This window comes from Papio anubis, chromosome 2, assembly GCF_008728515.1.
Source record: "Papio anubis isolate 15944 chromosome 2, Panubis1.0, whole genome shotgun sequence".
In the NCBI taxonomy this organism is placed as follows: domain Eukaryota; kingdom Metazoa; phylum Chordata; class Mammalia; order Primates; family Cercopithecidae; genus Papio; species Papio anubis.
The window spans coordinates 107,418,135-107,436,803 of NC_044977.1; the positions used below are offsets into that span (position 1 = coordinate 107,418,135).

The 18,669-nt window shown below is 46.2% G+C and overlaps 1 protein-coding gene across 2 annotated transcripts in view; it reads left to right on the forward strand.

Moving 5' to 3' along the window:
- The first annotated feature begins 10,856 nt into the window (after nucleotides 1-10,856).
- MCF2L2 (MCF.2 cell line derived transforming sequence-like 2) overlaps nucleotides 10,857-18,669 on the forward strand; it is a 253,043-nt gene continuing 245,230 nt past the window's right edge. For both annotated transcript variants that reach the window (XM_003894766.5, XM_021934624.2), the window contains exon 1: nucleotides 10,857-11,050. In XM_003894766.5, the coding sequence (XP_003894815.3) occupies nucleotides 10,975-11,050 (76 nt within the window). In that variant the 5' untranslated portion in view covers nucleotides 10,857-10,974. The remainder of the gene's footprint in view (nucleotides 11,051-18,669) is intronic.

Sequence of the window (18,669 nt, forward strand, 5' to 3'; positions counted from 1 at the left end):
TCCTCGAGGACTGGAACCTAACTCTATTTGGCAAATGGAGTCACATATGTTCCCTCGTTTGGGAGACTAGCTTATGTACATGTATGTGTGGATACCTTTTCTCACTTTGTCTGGGCTACATGCCAAACAGGAGAGTCTTCTGCCTGTGTTAAATGTCACCTTTTGCAGTGTTTTGCGGTGATGGGCATTCCAGCTTCTATTAAAACAGATAATGCCCCAGGCTATACTAGCCAAGCTCTAGCTGCCTTTTTCTCTATGTGGAATATTAAACACATTACTGGTATCCCATACAATTCTCAAGGACAAGCCATAGTGGAAAGAATGAATCTCTCCCTAAAACAGCAGTTGCAAAAGCAGAAGGGAGACAGAGAATGTGGAACCCCACAGATGCAACTGAACCTAGCATTATTAACTTTAAATTTTTTGAGCCTGTCCAAAGGTCAGATGTTATCAGCAGCTGAATAGCATCTACAGAAACCAGCTGCAAAGACAGAAACAGAGAAACTGATTTGGTGGAGAAATCCAATAACAAAAAGTTGGGAAATAGGTAAAATAATAACTTGGTGTAGAGGTTATGCTTTTATTTCTCCAGGCCAAAATCAACAGCCAATTTGTACCATCAAGGCACCTGAAACCTTATCATGAGTCAGATGTGAAGGAAGAGACTCCGGGAGGATCCCGAGGACTCCCCGGTTGCAGCCATGTCGAGACTGATGCTGAGGAGGACCCCAACTGTCACGTGCAACACCCATAGAACACAGCCACCCACCTGGGGACAGATCAAGAAGCTGTCACAGATGGCTGAAGAAAACCTGAGGAAAGTGGGATAACCAGTCACAATGAATAATTTAATGGTAGCTATGATAATGGTTATCACCACTGCCATGAGTATTCCTTCAATAAGCACTGGTAATAATGCCTGGATGCAATCACTCTATGACACAGTTACACATGCTTTCTAATCTTGGTGTTTACCATAATAAATCTGCTCCTATAATTGAGGCATACTGCCCTCAAAAACCTATTTGTAAACAGGATTGGACCCAGTCAGAAAAAATGAACGTACTTGTTTGGAAGATTGCTTTGCAGAACAGGCAGAGGTGCTGCACAATGATTCCATGATTCCTATGGAATCATTATCAATTGGTCCCTTAAGGGGATGTTTAGCTTGAATTGCACCTCTCAGTCTGTGTGCCATGGTCATACTATGCTCAGCTGATCTGAACAAAATGGTCAGATGGTAGATATATTAAGAAGTATGGCAAAAGTTCCTATTATCTGGAACCATGGCAGTATAGTGGCACTTCAACCTCAAATGATATGGCCTGCTCTAGGAGCTTAATGTAAGGATTTGTGGAAACTATTAAATGCTCTTAATAAGATCAAAATTTGGGAAAGAATAAAAAAGCATCTAGAAGGACACTCTACAAACTTGTTTTTGGATGTAGCAAAATTAAAAGAACAAATATTTAAAGCATCCCAGGCACACCTGACCTTAATACCAGGAACTGGAGTGCTTAAAGGAACTCCAGACAAATTAGCAGCTAGTAACCCATTAAAATGAATAAAAACACTTGGAAACTCTGTGATTTCAATGATGACTGTGCTTTTAATCTATGTTGTTTGTCTTTGTATCGTCTGCAGATGCGGATCCCAACTCCTGTGAGAAGTAGCTCACCATGCAAAGCTGCCCTTGCTTTTATCTCTTTGCAAATCAGAAAAGGGGGACATGTTGGGAGCAAGTCCCCCCAAATCTGGTCATAAACTGGCCCCAAGACTGGCCATAAACAGAATCTCTGCAGCACTGTAATATGTTCATAATGGCCCTAACGCCTGCACCGGAAGGTTGTGGGTTTATGGGAATGAGGGCAAGGAACACCTGGCTCACCCAGGGCAGAAAACTGCTTAAAGGCATTCTTAAGCCACAAACAATAGCATGAGCGATGTCTGCCTTAAGGACGTGTTCCTGCTGCAGTTAACTAGCCCAATCTATTCCTCTAATTTGGCCCATCCCTTCGTTTCCCATAAGAGAATCTTTTAGTTAATTGAATATCTATAGAAACAATGCTAATGACTGGTTTGCTGTTAATAAATATGTGGGTAAATCTCTCTTTGGGGCTGTCAGCTCTGAAGGCTGTGAGACTCCTGATTTCCCACTTCACATCTCTATATTTCTGTGTCTGTGTCTTTAATTCCTCTAGTGCCACTGGGTTAGGGTCTCCCCAGCCGAGCTGGTCTTGGCAGCAGCTGCAATTGGAATCATAATCTGGTTAAGCTTCTGATAATCCACTGTCATTCTCTAAGATCCATCTGTCTTCTGCACAGACCAGATAGGCAAGTTGATGGGGGATATGGTGGGAAACACCACCCCTGCATCTTTCAAGTTCTTAATGGTGGCTCCAAGCTCTGCAGGAATACTGCATTCCTCCAGGGATGTAATATTACTTTTGGATGCAATATTACTGCATTCCTCCAGGGATGCAATATTACTTCTATTTCCCTAAGTAGAAGCAATTCCAGTGGCCTCCACCTGACCTTTCCACCATAACGGCCTTCACTCCACAGGTTAGGAAACATATATGAGGATTCTGCCAGCTGCTGAGTGTATCTATTCCAACTATACATTCTGGAACTGGGGAAGTAACCACAGGATGGGGTCAGAGGCCCCACTGGGCCTGCTGTAGGACATACTTGAGTTAAAACTCTTAGTCTATTTGGGCTGCTGTAACAAGATACCTTAGACTTGGTGGCTTATAAACAACAGAAATTTATTCTTACACTTCTGGAGGCTGGGAAGTACAAGATCAGGGTGCCAGCACGGCCAGGTTTTGGCAAAGGCCCTCTTCCAGGTTGCAAAATGCCAACTTCTCGCTGTGTCCTCATGTGGCAGAGGGGGAAACCATGCTCCCCTCAGGCCTCTTTTATAAAGGCACTAATCCCATTCATGAGGGTTCTACCATTATGAACTAATCATACCCCAAAGCCTCCACCTCCTAATACTATCACTTTGGGGGTTATGATTTCAACATATGACACAAACATTCAGACTATAGCAAACTTCAGTGATCACCCGATCTCCATTAGCCCCTATTCTGACTAGTGGGCCACAGTGATGTTTTTGGTGTCCTGGGATTAGTGTCAGTTCAGAGTCCTATAATCCCCCAAAGTCTTATTATTTCCTGTTCCCTAATGTACAGCTACCTGAGTAAAATGCCACACATCCTTTGGGGAAGGCTGGGAGAAAGATTAACAGTACAAAAAATTTTGGTTGATATGGGGTTCTTTCCAAAAAGGCACTCAATTTTATCTTAATTCAAGGGGTTCTGGGACTGTAAACTGGCTCAAATCCTGGAATTGAATGAGGGGTTGTGACTCTCCATTTTATGATTCAAGTTAGACTTTTGTTCACTTGACCTAGAAACCTTTCTGCTGATACAAATCAAATAAGAATTTAGTAGGCCTCCTGTCTATTCCACTTTTGGAAAGATCATGATCAACCAGCAAATGCTGAGGTCTGCAAGAGTCAGACTATTTCAGTTCCTGCTTTGACTTTGCTGTCCCTTGTGGTAATCACATTCACCTCACCTTTGATGATTGAGTGCTGCCACTTAGTCCCTGCCACCCTGAGATCCAATTACTCCTATTACATTGAAGTTTCCCAATTCAGTGACTGTAGTTCCCACTGTAAGGCCTGGCCCACAGCAAAGAAAGATCACAGAGCTCTAAGAATGCCAGGGCTCCCCTCAGACATTTCTCACGGTTGTGATGAAAAGGGTATGTACCCTGCCAAGGTGGGTGAGTAGGTCTTAAATGACGAATCTGCTCTAACAATCCAATCTCCCTAAGCCTTTGAATCCCTTCCTCTACATGAAACCAAGGCAGGTCAGGGATTCATAACTCACTTTGGAATTAGGATTTCAACATATAAACATATGTTGAATGCATGAGCCACCTTTCTGTCCATGCATCAGTCAACTAACCAAATAGACTGTTAGAATCCCTTCTAACTCTAAGCTGCATTGTTAAAGGCAGAATCTCTGCTTTGTGGGTCCATATCAATAAATTCAGCCTGATCCAGCTTTATGTTCTTTATGTCAATATCTCATGCCCTTAATATTCATTTCCACATATGTTCCCCAGATTTCTGTCTGTATAAATTAGAAAACTCAAGTAATTCTTTTGTAATATACCCCTGCATGGGGCATACTTTGTAACTCGCCTGCTGGGTGAGTTACAGGGGGCCTGCTGGGACTTGAGTCTAGTTATAGGTCTAGAAGCAAAGAAGGGTGGGTATGGGTGGATCCTAAGAGAATCAGCGTTGTTTTGCAAAGGCAACTGACCCAGGGGATGCCATCACAGTTTCCTCTGGGAATGCAGGGTTAATCCCTCAGATGGCACTGAGGAGGATACTTCTACTGGCAAATAAGACTCCTAAGAATTTAGGGGCAAAATGTCCTCAGCATTTACACACACAAAATGTGTGTTGTAATTCAGTCACTTGTGGGATGAGACAAAACCACACAGGGAAACACATGGGAAGAGACAGTGGCAGCGTAGAGGTAGAGGTACATGTGCTACCCCACCCCCCCATGTATGCACATGCATGCACACATACACCCCTATGCCAGGGTGGCAGGTTGATTTCAGAAAACAAAAAGATGGCAGTGGAATGACTGTTACGATGGTGTGAGCTCAAGTAACATGTCACTTCTTCTTCTTTTTTCTTTTTTTCAAGACGGAGTTTTGCTCTTGTTGTCCAGGCTAGAGTGCAAAGGTGCTATCTCGGCTCATCGCAACCTCTGCCTCTCAGGTTCAAGCGATTCTCCTGCCTCAACCTCCCAAGTAGCTGGGATTACAGGCATGCGCCACCATGCCTGGCTAATTTTGTATTTTTAGTAGAGTCAGGGTTTCTCCATGTTGGTCAGGCTGGTCTTGAACTCCTGATCTCAGGTGATCCGCCCAACTCGGCCTCCCAAAATGCTGTGATTACAGGTGTGAGCCACTGTGCCCGGTGTCATGTCACTTCTTAGGTTCGTCTATTCAATCAGCTGTGGAGTAAGTGGGATCTTTTCCAATGCCACTTTTCATTCTCTGGCACAAACTGGGTGTCCAGCAATTCAATTCAAATCTGATTTTAACTATCTGGCGTTAGAATAGACACCACAGCCGGGCGCGGTGGCTCAAGCCTGTAATCCCAGCACTTTGGGAGGCCGAGACGGGCGGATCACGAGGTCAGGAGATCAAGACCATCCTGGCTAACAAGGTGAAACCCCATCTCTACTAAAAAATACAAAAAACTAGCCGGGCGAGGTGGCGGGCGTCTGTATCCCAGCTACTCAGGAGGCTGAGGCAGGAGAATGGCGTAAACCCGGGAGACGGAGCTTGCAGTGAGCTGAGATCCGGCCACTGCACTCCAGCCTGGGCGACAGAGCGAGACTCCGTCTCAAAAAAAAAAAAAAAAAAAGAATAGACACCACAGGTTAAGAGCACAGTCCCATAAGACTGCCCCTCAATTCAGACACCAATTACAAATCCCCAGCCTTCCATACTTCTGGTTGGCTATAAATTGAGAGTTCCCCTGACTTCCTCCTGAGGTTTGATAGTTTGCTAGAATGACTCACAGAACTCAGGGAAGTGCTTTACTTATTGTTACCAGTTTACTGTAAGGGATACAACTCAGGAAAAGCCAAGCGGAAGAGGTGCATAGGGCAAAGTATGGGAGGTGGTGGTCTGCAAAGCTTCCATGCCCTCTCCAGGTGTACCATCCTCCCAGCACTTGATGTGTCCACCAATCCAGAAGCTCTGACACAATCATTTAGAGATTTTTTTTTTTTTTTTTTTTTTTGAGACAGTCTCATTTTGTCACACAGGCTGTAGGGCAGTGATGTGATCTTGGATCACTGCAGCCTCAGCCTCCTGGGCTCAAGGGATTCTCCCTCCTCAGCCCTCCAAGTAGTTGGAACCACAGGCATGTGCCACCATGCCTGGCTAATTTTTTGATTTTTTGGTAAAGATTGGGTTTCATCATGTTGCCCAGGCTGGTCTCGAATTCCTGAGCTCAAGCAATCTGCCTTCCTTGGCTTTCCAAATTGCTGTGATTTATAGGCGTGAGCCACCATGCCCGGCTTCATTTGGGGATTTTTATGGAGGCTCTGCTCTGTAAGCACGATTGATTAAATCATTGGTTGGTCGTTAACTCATTCTGCAGCATTTTCCCCCTTCCTAGAGGTTGAGGGATAAGGCTGAGAGTTTCAACCTTCTAACCAAGGCTTGGTCTTTCTGGTGAACAGGCTGTGTTCTGAAGCTATCTAGGGGTCTGCTAAGAGTCTCTTCATTAGAACAAAAGACACTCCTATCACACTACTATTCATGAAATTCCAAGAGGCTTAGGAGCTCTATGCCAGGACCTTGGGGCAAAGACCAAATCTCTTTCTAATGGCACAATCATACTAAGATGTGCAATCTAAGAAGTTTAAAGAGCTCTCATCCAGGCCAGTGGTGCTCAAAGGGTAATCCCAGGACTAGTACCGTCAGTTTTCCTGGGGACTTGTTAGAAATGCAGATTCTTGGGTACCAATCCAGACTACTAAACCAGAATCCTGGAGGTAGGGCCCAGAAATTTGTGTTTTTATAAAAATTACTTCTATTCCCAGGTGATGCTGCTAAACTTTGGGAACCACAGATGTAGATGAAACTGGTGGCCTCCTTGGTACCCCAGGAATGTCCACCCTCACCTGTAGCACCAGGAGCTGAGGAGGCTGTAGTGCCAGCCACTGCTCTCCAAGGTAGGTCCTTTGTCTGTCTTTCCTTTGCCAGAAGTTGCACTGACAGTTCACCCATAGGGAGGTGCAATCTACAGGGACTTGGAGCTTGAGCAATTATTATTATTATTTTTTGAGATGGAGTTTCACTCTTGTTGCCCAGGCTGGAGTGCAATGGCGTCATCTCAGCTCACCACAACCTCTGCTTCCTGGGTCCAAATGATTGTCCTGCCTCAGCCTTCTGAGTAGCTAGAATTACAGGCATGCGCCACCACAGTCGGGTAATTTTGTATTTTTAGTAGAGACAGGGTTTCTCCATGTTGGTCAGGCTGGTCTCGAACTCCTGACCTCAGGTGATCCTCCCACCTCAGCCTCCCAAAGTGCTGGGATTACAGGTGTGGGCCACCGTGTCTGACCAGCTTGAGCAGGTCTTTACTGAAGGGAGAGAATGGTCTAGGTTTTGACTACACAGTTTGGTCCTTTACAATGGCATCTGCAAAATGAGGCTAAAGCCTTTAGAGTGCTGTTGCGAGGCCTCAAAGGTGTTTGCAAAATGTCTAACATCATACTAGACACAGAACAGTCACTTGCTATATGGTGGTGGTAGTTGTACCTGACACTGCCTATCACAACCATAGCAGATGTTCAGTAGATGTGAGTGATTGTTAATTGGTTCACTGGAGAAGGAAGCAGGCTTTTCTAGCTTGTTTCTCTGATTTTGCCAGCCAAGATGTCTTAGTCTGTTTTGTGCTGCCGTAACAGAAAACCAAGGACTGGGCAATTTAAAATGAACAGAAATTGCTTTGGCTTATGGTTTTGGAGGCTGGGAAGTCTAAGATCGAGGGGCTGTATCTGGTGAAAGCCTTCATGCCGCATCATAACATGGTGGAAGGCATCGCATGGGTGATGAGATGCCTCTTTGTGCTGTGGTTTCAATGTGTTCTCCAAAGTTCATGCGTTGGAAACTTGATCCTCAATGCAACAGCACTGAGAAAGAAGACCTTCAGGAGGTGATTAGTTCATGAGGGCTTTGTCCTCATTAATGAACACAAGGAGTTATAATATAAGAGATCATAATTAGGAAGGAGAAAAACAGGCAGGGAAGGTGGGAGGGTGGGAAGAAATAAGACAGAAAGGATGTCAATGTTCATGAGAACAACGGAGACAATGACCATTTTCTTGGAAGAACAAGGAGGTATGAGATATTGAACACTATATGGTCATTATTTCTTCTTCTTCTTCTTCTTCCTTCTTCCTTCTTCCTCTTCTTTTCTTTGAGATGGAATCTCACACTGTCACCTGGGCTATAGTGCAGTGGTACTATCTCAGTTCACTGCAACCTCCGCCTCCCAGGTTCAAGTGATTCTCCTGCCTCAGCCTCCCAAGTAGCTGGGATTACAGGTGCCCACCAATGCACCCGGTTGATTTTTGTTATTTTTAGTAGAGATGGGGTTTCACCATGTTGGCCAGGCTGGTTTCGAACTCCTAATCTCAGGTAATCCACCCACCTCAGCCTCCCAAAGTGCTGGGATTACAGGTGTGGGACAACGCAGCCGGCCAATCATTTCTTCTTAATTCCAGTTATAGGATTTCAGAGCTGGAAAAGGGAACTTGGAGATCACAGAGCCACTTCCTTACTGCCCAGGGGAAGCAGTGAAGGCCCTGAGAGAGCAAGTGTCAGAGACAAGAGCAGAATTAGTTTCTGAGACTAGGCGCTGCCTGCTACATCTCACCATAACTGGAGCTCATTTATCTCCATGGAAACCTTTGAGGACTGTGAAAGTACCAAAGATGTGGGCAGCACTCTGAGTGTGATTTATTTCCTTTCTATCTCTTTTCTTTTTCTTCTCATTCTTAATCATAAGCTTCTCCTCCCTCCTTTTCCTCTCCTCCATTCCTTCTCTTCTTCCTTTTCATGATTCTCACCCATAAGGACCCGGCCTAAGCTGGGAAGTTGAGGTTACTGGATCTTCAAAGTGGCTCTGACGCTCCCAGTCCAACATACCCTACATCATTGTGTTCTTTACAAAGCATTGGTTTCCGCTGACCAAAACTCACAATTGGCTCTGACTGGGCACCAGGGTTCTGACTACTATCAGTAGGAAACATCTCATTTGGTTCCTTGAAAACACTTGTGACCCCTGAATAGCCAGAAACCACGGTGGAAACATAATTCAAAAGCTGCCTCCCCTCCTGTGGATCTTTAACCTTTTTTTTTTTTTTTTTTTTTTTTTTTTAGATGGAGTCTCATTCTGTTGCCCAGGCTGGAGTGCAATGGCACGGTCTTGGCTCACTGCAACCTCCACCTTCCAGGTACAAGCAATTTTCCTGCCGCAGCCTCCCCAGTAGCTGGGATTACAGGCGCGTGACACCATACCCGGCTAATTTTTGTATTTTCAGTAGAGACGAGGTTTCGCTATGTCGGCCAGGCTGGTCTTGAACCCCTGACCTTGTGATCTGCTCGCCTCGGCCTCCCAAAGTGCTGGGATTACAGGCGTGGGCCACTATGCCCGGACTTTTAACACTTTTTTAAATCTCTTGCAAAAGGTGGTTGTGAAAATGGTTGCTCTGTGGCCGGGCATGATCACTCGAGCCCAGGAGTTCGAGACCAGCCTGGGCAACATGGTGAAACTCCATCTCTAAAAACGAAAAAAAAAAAAAAAGAAAGAAAAAGAAAAAGAAAATCCTTGCTCTGTTTTGCAGGCAGCGTGCAAAGTGCCAAACTTCACAGCGGGAAGAACCTCCTCTCTCCAAATCTCATGACACAGGTGAACTAACGTCGCTTCTCAACTACAGCCCACAATTGCTAGAGAAAGCATTAAAAATACCCTCCGCCCCCTGGGATGGGGGACTACTCCTAGAATTTGGATCCAGGGTGTTTGCGGCTCGGCTTTTTACATATCGAAGAGGAAAGAGATGGCTGAGAACATCCGCATGGGTGGTCCCGCCACGCCACCGGCTGAGTATTCAGGGACTCCCGCTGTAGAAAGGATTGGGGGACAACCTGACCGAATTCGCATTTGCTCAGGTGTTTCCCATGGCGCTCTGCTGAACTGGGGTTAGTCTTTTGCTGCCAGTCAGAAAGTGTCTGGGCCCAACTAGGGAAACCACGGGATAATGGGCTGATGGGGAGGAGGACCGGCATGGAAGATGTGCCACAGCCTGGCGCGCCTGACTGGTGACAGACGGAGCAGTGGCAAGGGCGCAGCTGCACCAAGGAAAAAGCCCACACAGGGGGTGAGCGCGCCCAGTCATGTTGGAGCGCAGCCCAGGCGCTGGGCTTCCAGTGCAGGTGTGGCCAGCGGAGGCCAAGAACTGCGTGGAACAACCTCAAGGGGGGAAAACACACGCCAGCCGCCCCCCGGGTCAGAAGGTGGGGCAAGCAGCGGCGCCTCACCCAGCCTCCCTCTCCGGGTCCTGCCGGATGGCGGCATCTCTTCGGGTCAGCCCCCTTCTCTCCGCTGCTCCTCCGCAGACACCGCGCCGGGAAGAAGGAGGGGCGGAGACCAAGCCGGCGCGCGTCTGGTGATCCCGACCCCGGTGCGGCTGGAGCGCCTCAGTCGCTGTCTCCCTGCCCCACGGTTCCGAGTAGGGACCGTGAGTCGCCCCCACACCAGGGGCTGGAGCGCGGGCTCCCAGCAGGGAAAGGGGCGCAGCGTTCCCGACCCCCAAACAAGCGGCGCTTGGGCGCGTGCGCGCCTCCCTGAGAGCCCCGGGCGCCACCTGCGGGCGGGAAGAGGTGGGCTCCGGGGAGTGGGGCGTGGGGCGGGCGGCGCAGAGGAGCCGCAGCCACCTGCCGCCTCCCCTGCACCCGGCGAAGCGTCCCTCACCTCACAGTCCCTGGAGGCGGCGCCGGAAACCCGGCGGCCGGGACCGCGATTCTGGAAGCCCTTGCCCTCGCCCAGCCGGAGGAGCCGGGACGCGGTTCCGGCGAGACTGGCAACTTGTTTCCTTTTGCAGAGCAGCCGCTCCCCTCTCGGTCCAGCTGCGACGCTGGGAAAGCGCCAGACTTGGTCTGTCACAGGAGCCCCCGCGAGGCGTGGCGAGGGAGAGCTGGCAGCGGCTGCGAGGGACTCTTGATCCTTGACTGGAGAGCCAGGAAGAGGGCGAGGGCAGAGCATCCTTGGGAGGAGATGCTTTTAAAAAATCATCCACAGCAGCGGTAGAAACAGTTTTGTTTGGCTTTATTTATACAGAGTGGTTTTTCAGTGAAATGCTGTCTTGCTTAAAAGAAGAGATGCCCCCCCAGGAGCTCACCCGGCGACTGGCCACAGTGATCACTCATGTCGGTAAACAAAGCTTTAATTTTTCCTGCGTTTTATTAATGGCGGGTGGGGATGGTCTCTGGGCTTAGTCTGACTCCCGGCCTCACCCGGGGCAGCGCGCTCCCTGGGGGCTTGCCCGGCGTCTGGGCCTCGCTGCTCTGGGTCCTGCCTGCGGTGCCCAGCCGGGGGCATCCCTGGGGCGCGCCGCTGGTGGGGGTCGGGGGGCCGAGGCTGGTGCCTTCACCAGGTGGTTGCCATGTCCGTTGAGCTCCAAACCGAGGGCTGCTGAGCTGTTACCATCCGTTAGCTGCTTCTGACGGGAGTGGGGTGGGTGGGAAGTTATGTTCTGGTTCTGGGGATAGTGAGGAAGGAGAGGGCATAAAAGGAACGAATGCCAGTATTTTTCAGCAGAAATGACTGCCACGCCACTGAAGGCTTGTTTATAAGAAAGTGCAGGGAGAGGCAGGTTAGATGGAAGCGCCCCTGCGCAGCCTGGCCCCTAGGCCTGTTACTGTGCTGCCTGGAGGCGTCAGCACACCCCTGATGATCCCCACGAGAAACCTCTGCAAGCCAAGGAGACTGAGCAATATTAATCCTCTTCCCTGAGTTGAAAAGAGGAGCAAAACATTCATTGCTTACTCCTGAAATAAGGTTCGTGATGGAACGTCAGGCCCCACAGACTAAGGGAAAGAGGACATTGAGACAGTTCCCAGTTTTATCTCAGCACTTTCTTCCCCTAGGTCTTCCCTGGACCTCCCTCAATAAAGACACACATTCAGGTTCAGAACCTTTGGATGTGGGCTACTGGAATTATCGGGATCATTTTCTGTTGCTGACTGCACTTGGAGGTCCTCCCATGAATGCAAATCAGCTTTTATTGATAAAGCCAGGAACTATTTGCCTTCGTTTTCTACACATTTGTGAAAGCTGCTTTCTTGGTACTTGCATGTTAAATATTGCCTCAATTAGTCCAATGTGTTTGCTGTAATAATCACGCACATCTCAAATGATACACTTGTGAGGACAGACTTTGTAAAGATGATTTATATGGGAAGGCCCAGTTTTCATAATTCAGGTTTAGAAAAGAGTTTCTGGTGCCAAATGTGGGCACTGAACTTTTAAGACAAGAGATCAGTAGCATCCTACCAGGTAAGGTTGAAGTGAAATATTGCTGAAGGCAGTGTGAAATAAGAGGAAAAAGAACTTGTAATGAAACAGAATTTGGAATCTGAAAAATGATGAAAGCTGAAATGATTGTGCTAAAACCCAGCGCAGGCATGAAGTTGTGGTATAGAGAAAGAGCAGTGGGCTGGGGGTATGACTGTCTGGATTTGAATCCTTCCCTGGACAAGTCATTTAACCTCAGGTTGAAAAACAGGAATTTTAATAATACTCTCCCACTCAGCTCAAAGGCTATTTGTGAAGATAAGTAAGATAATGTGGGTAGAAATACTGTGTACACTGTGATTATACAGGCATTCCAGTTATTGGACATATCCCTGGTCCCTCTGTCACGCCACTAGAGATCTTTGGTAGGTTACTGGGCCTGTCTCAGGGCGAAGCCTCCCATCTGTTAAACAAGAGGGTTGACCTGGTTGATTTTAACTGTCCCTCCTATTTCTCTGGAGCAGGCTGTTCTTGAAATCTGGCAGGCGGTATTCCTTGACTAACACTTAGCTGCCTGTGGCCCCCAGGCTATGGTATTTTCTTGCCTACCTTGCTCCCTCCCTCCTTCCATAGACAGCTCCATACAAGATACACATAGGAATTTGTTGTAGTTTCTGCTCTCAACTTCTAATGACCCTTGGCTTTTGTGTGCTTTGCAAGATTCTGTCTCCTCATACTTAATCTAATAAAACCTGTGAAATGGGTGGGGTACTCATTACTACCCCTATCTTACAAATGAAGGAATTGACTCAGAGAGGATCATCTTTTTTTTTTTTTTTTTGAGATGGAGTTTCACTCTTGTTGCCCAGGCTGGAGTGCAATGGCATGATATCGGCTCACCCCAACCTCTGCCTCCTGGGTTCAAGTGATTCTCCAGCTCAGCCTCCTGAGTAGCTGGGATTACAGGCATATGCTACCATGCCCAGCTAATTTTTTTGTATTTTTAGTAGAGATGGGGTTTCTCCATGTTGGTCAGGTTTGGTCTCGAACTCCTGACTGCGAGTGATCCACCTACCTCAGCCTCCCAAAGTGAGAGAAGATCATCTTTTAAGGTTTCAGGGGGAGTGAGTGGCAGACTCAGGGCCGGAAGGTTGCTCTTTATATCGCCTGTTGGGGGACCTCAAGGTGGAGGGGGGCGTTTCTCTAACCCTGCAACAGCCTCTGCCTTCACAGAGGGTCGCCTTGGGTAGCCAGTGGCGCTTCTCAAGGATGGGTTGGCTCTATCCTTGCCTGTTCTTTTCAGGTATTTCCTTATCAAGTAGCTTCTGAGGAGGTGATCATGAGTTGGGGAAGGTTTGAGAGGTGCTTAGAGCAAGGCTTTGGGTTAGAACATTCTCCTGGTCCTATCCTAGCCACTTTCCAGGGTAGCCACACTGTCTTCCATATTCACTCAGCCTGCTCTGACCCTGAGTCAGTTTCTCCTCCAGCAGGGGTTTCTGCTCTTTCTACGTCCCTTAGACTTGATAATTGAGTTATCCCTCCTCACCCACTCCCATATTTCCAGAAGTGTCTTGGCTGCTGTTGATTCAGTTTCTGAAATACCTCACAGCTTTTTTCCCTCATGTCCATCCCCACTGCTACCTGCCTCAATCCTGCCTCAGGACTTAATTTCCTTCTACCTAGCCATTGTGCAAACCTCCTGTCTCTCTGTGTCTGCCTCTGATCTATGCTAGGAGTCAAACAAACACGACACTCTATATTACAAAGCTTTTAATAATACCTGCACCTAGTCATTCTCTGCAGCCTAAGATACAAGCTCTTCACTGTTGGGCCTATAAAGTTCTAGCTTTGTCTCCTAATACTTGAGATTTCTACACCTGTGGTTGGTCAACTTGAACTCATCAGTTCTTTGGCTCTGTCCCATTATGTTTTCCAGCCCTTTTCTCACCTCTAAGTATTTGCACTTTTACCCCCAACCTGGAATAAGTCTTTAGTATATTTCTCCTCACAGAAATAGTACACATCTTTGAAACCCAGTGCAATGCCATCTCTTTCATGGTGTCGTTTCTGATCTTGCTAGTGGGACATGATGACTCCTGACTCTGAATTCCAAAGTAAGCTTTGTTCTGCTCACATGATGCCTATCATACTCTCCCCTGTATTATGGTTACTGGGTTATTCGCATGCTTGTTTAACCCTCTCTGCTTCTAGACTCTTCATTATTTACGAAGAGTCTTATGTACCCCTAGATAGCCACTTAACACAGGGCCTCACTCTGAGGAGATGCAGAATAAATGTTTGCTGAATAGATGAATGAATGATTGTGTTTTGGAATGGAGCTGGAGTACCAGGCAGTTTTTACACTTTTAAGGACAGCTATAAAATATTTGAAGATAACTATTTTGTTTCCAAACCCCCATTTGAAAGGAAATGTGAAGCCCTTTGTGTGTTCCTCATGTGGTGTGCTTCACTCTAGCGTCCTCCTTCTTTGGATTTTGTCCATTTGTCAGGAACTCTTATAAAATATGTAGTTCACATGTGAACACATGTCTAGATGTGTTTTTATCCATGCAGGACAAATGTAGGACCATCCTTTCCCCTTGATTCTGGACCGTAGAGTCACATTGGTTTACAGAATTCCAGTGTCACAAAAGTGTTGGTTGATTTTCCCCATCCTGTCCCTTTCAGCTGTTGAAATATCTGCAACTTTTGCTGTACTGCTGTTTATATGTGGAGGTGCTATCAAAGTAACATGGACTATCTATGAATGCATCTGAAATTGCTCTAGGATTTTGATAGACAGGGCACATATGGCTCACAGGGGGGCTTCCAATCACTGGAAACCCATAGTCATCAAGATGGGCCATGTCGCCGGGCACGGTGGCTCACACCTGTAATCCCAGCACTTTGGAAGGCTGAGGCAGGCAGATCACCTGAGGTCGGGAGTTCAGGCTGACCAACATGGAGAAACCCTGTCTCTAATAAAAATACAAAATTAGCCAGGCATGGTGATGCATGCCTGTAATCCCAGCTTCTTGGGAGGCTGAAGCAGGAGAATCGCTTGAACCCGGGAGACGGAGGTTGCAGTGAGCCGAGATCGTGCCATTGCACTCCAGCCTAGGTGACAGAGCAAGATTCCGTCTCAAAATAAATAAATAAATAAATAAAATTTAAAAAATGGTCCGTGTCAGTAACCCCCCGTAGAGGTTTTGCATTTCCATCCTGGCTCACTTTCCACCTTGCTACCTCATATTAGAAGTGATTATTTTACATTTTGATCTTATCATTGTTCTAAAATGACTTCATACGTTTGGCTACATCCAATTACCTGTGAAGCAGAAAAGAATATCTTTTGAAACCTTCCTTATATAATTGGAGATCGGATTGGTGGCTCTTTTGGTGACAGAGGCTCTAGGAAACTGATCTGTAACCCAGGTTGCTACTTCTGGGACACAGTCAGCATTGATAACATGCAGCCAGAAGAATACTAAACTGAGGAATTCAGCCCATGGCTCATTATTAAACAATGTTGTTAGCAGCTGAAATGTGTAGGGTCCATGCCTCAGCTGTTAGTACTGAAAGAAGAGTCTGATTAGAGTAGGGTATCTGCTACTCAGGTGGGAATGTGCCCAGTGGGGATGGCTGGACATGTTCCCCCATCTGGCTACACTTGGGCTCTTTTTCGATTGGGCTCTGTAGACACTGTGCCTAGTGTTCACAGACTCTTCAAGGCCTACTAAAAATGTTTGAACCCTAAAAAAAATTGATCGACAAATTTAAAAGTGCAAAATAAAATTTAAGAAATGTTTAAATGTCTACAAAAGCTCTCTTGCCCTTAACATTTTGTTACATTTAAAAAGAAACAGTTGTGGAGTTGGAATTCCATTTCCAGAAATGCCAGTGCGAAGAGTCACAATTCCTCAGTGAAGCAACCGTACTTGGTGAAAATTATTTTAAAAGCCAACCTTCTAAAGCCTCTGGAAGTTGTTTGAAGGGCATGCAGCAAATGAAAAAAAATACATTTATTCAAGAAAATCTATTAAATCTTGGTAAGAATAGTGAGTGTCTATGGTACCTGAGCATGACCTGCTCTCTTCTCATCCCTCCCAGCTCCTCTCTCCTCAGCTTTCAGTGAAGGGATATAGTCCCTTGCCAGGAGGGGCAGGTGTCCAGCATTTCTCTTCTCTAACTCCAAGTTACTGAGGCCAAGTTCCTGGAGAGCCTCCAGCTGACAGGTCAGGGTCTACTTCATTCCACCTAGCCCCCATTCATGGGACAGAAGCTTTATCCCAGGTGCAGAAGGCTGAGAATACGGAGACCTGGTTGCTTTTGCCCCAGCTCCCTCATAAAATGGAGGTTCAACATTGAGAGAGGCAAGCCAAGACCAGTCTACTACCCTGGCCGAGATTTTGCCTAGAAGTAGAGACAGTCTGGAAGAATAGAAGGTTTGAAGCTCTCCCCAAAATAATTGACTTTAGCTAAAACAGAGTATGGGAAAGCTCAAGTCTAAAGGCATTCTTGAATACAATGGAGATTTTGAGAGCAAGAAATTAAGAGGAGCCTGGTAGCTTTGTGAGAGCAACAAGCTAAACTATAGGCCAGCTTGTTTATCAGAGACTCTGAACCAGGGAAAGAGGCAGCTAAGAAGAACCTTACTAGAATTATAAGGAACCTAAAGATTGGCCTTAAAAAATATCTTTGCCTGAATTTAATTGAATAAGACTGGAGCAATTGTATGCCCCAGGGCATTGTTGAAAACCATAGAGCAAACAGTAGGTAGGTGGACTTGAACAGCTGAGTATGATATCAACAAAGGCAGACAGCAGAGAGATCCGAAAGGGAGACAGGCAGTACAACTCTGTTAAACCCACACAGACGATGGGCACAACCAAAGCAACACTGTCTGAGGAGGGACATGAGTGTCTTTATACTTCAAGGGAAATATACTTCATTGAAACAGTCTAGCTATGTCACTAAACAAGCAAACAAACAAAAACAAGCCCCAGAGATGGGCAGAAGAGGAATTGGTATTCGTGGTTGCTATAGTATGTTACCTCAAATGTCCAGTTTTGAATCAAAACTTATGAGACCTTCAAACAAACAGGAAAGTGTGACTCTTAAATAAACAAAAAGCAGGCATCAGAAACTGCCTGTGAGAAAGCCCAGATATCAGATTTAGCAAAAACTTCAATACAGCCACAATAAATATGTTCAAAGAGGTCAGGTGTGGTGGCTTATACCTGCAATCCCAGACCCAGGCAGGAGGATCACTTGAGGCCAGGAGTTCAAGACCAACCAGAGCAACATAGTAAAACCTTGTCTCTATAAAAAACTAAAATAACTGAAATTAAAAATTTGCTAGAGAATCTTAACAGTGGATTGGAACTGGAAGAACAAAGACTCAAGGAACTGAAGATAGACTGATAAAAATTATGCAATCTGAAGAAGAGAGAAAAATGAATAGTCTTAGAAAAATGTGAGACACTATTAAGTGCACCAATATACATGAAATGTAAAGAGAGGAGCTAGAGGAGGAGCAGAAAAAGTATCAGAAGAAATAATGATTTAAAAAATTCCCCAGATTGATGAAAAACCGTACATCAAAGAAGCTCAATGATGTTCAAGTAGGATGAAGGCAAAGAGATCCACACCCAAACACATTATTGTAAAAATGCTGAAATTGAAGGATGAGACAATTTTGAAAGAAGAGAAAAATGACTCATCACATACAAAGAAACTTTAATAAGGATAACAACCAACTCTCATCAGAAACGATAGATGCCAGAAAGCAGTGGTATGACATATTCAGAGTGCTAAAGAAAGAAAATTATCAACCAAGAATCTTGTATTCAGCAAAACTATCTGATATAGTTTGACTCTGTGTCCGTACCCAAATCTCACCTTGAATTGTAATCCCCACATGTTAAGGGAGGGACCTGTTTGGGGGGTGATTGGATAATAGGAGTGGTTTTCCCCAGGCTATTCTTTTGACAGTGAGGGAGCTCTCACAGGGTCTGATGGTTTTAAAAGTGGGAGTTTCCCCTGCATGAGCACTCTCTCTCTTGCTGCCTTGTGAAGACGTGCCTTGCTTCCCCTTTGCCTTCTGTCATCATTATAAGTCTCCTGAGGCTTCCCCAGCCAGGTGGAACTGTGAGTCAGTTAAATTTCTTTCCTTTATAAATTACACCATCTTAGGTTGTATCTTTTTTCTTTTTTTGAGATGGAGTCTTGCTCTGTCGCCCAGGATCACTGCAACCTCCCCCTCCTGGGGTTCAAGTGATTCTTCTGCCTCAGCCTCCCAATTAGCTGGGATTACAGGTGCCCGCTACAACACCCAGCTAATTTTTGTATTTTAGTAGAGACAGAGTTTCACCATATTGGTCAGGCTGGTCTTGAACTCCTGACCTTGTGATCCACCCACCTTGGCCTCCCAAAGTGCTGGGATTACAGGCATGAGCCACTGCGCCTGGTGAGGTTGTATCTTCATAGCAGTGTGAAAACAGACTAATACAGAGAATTGGTACTAAGAGTGGGGG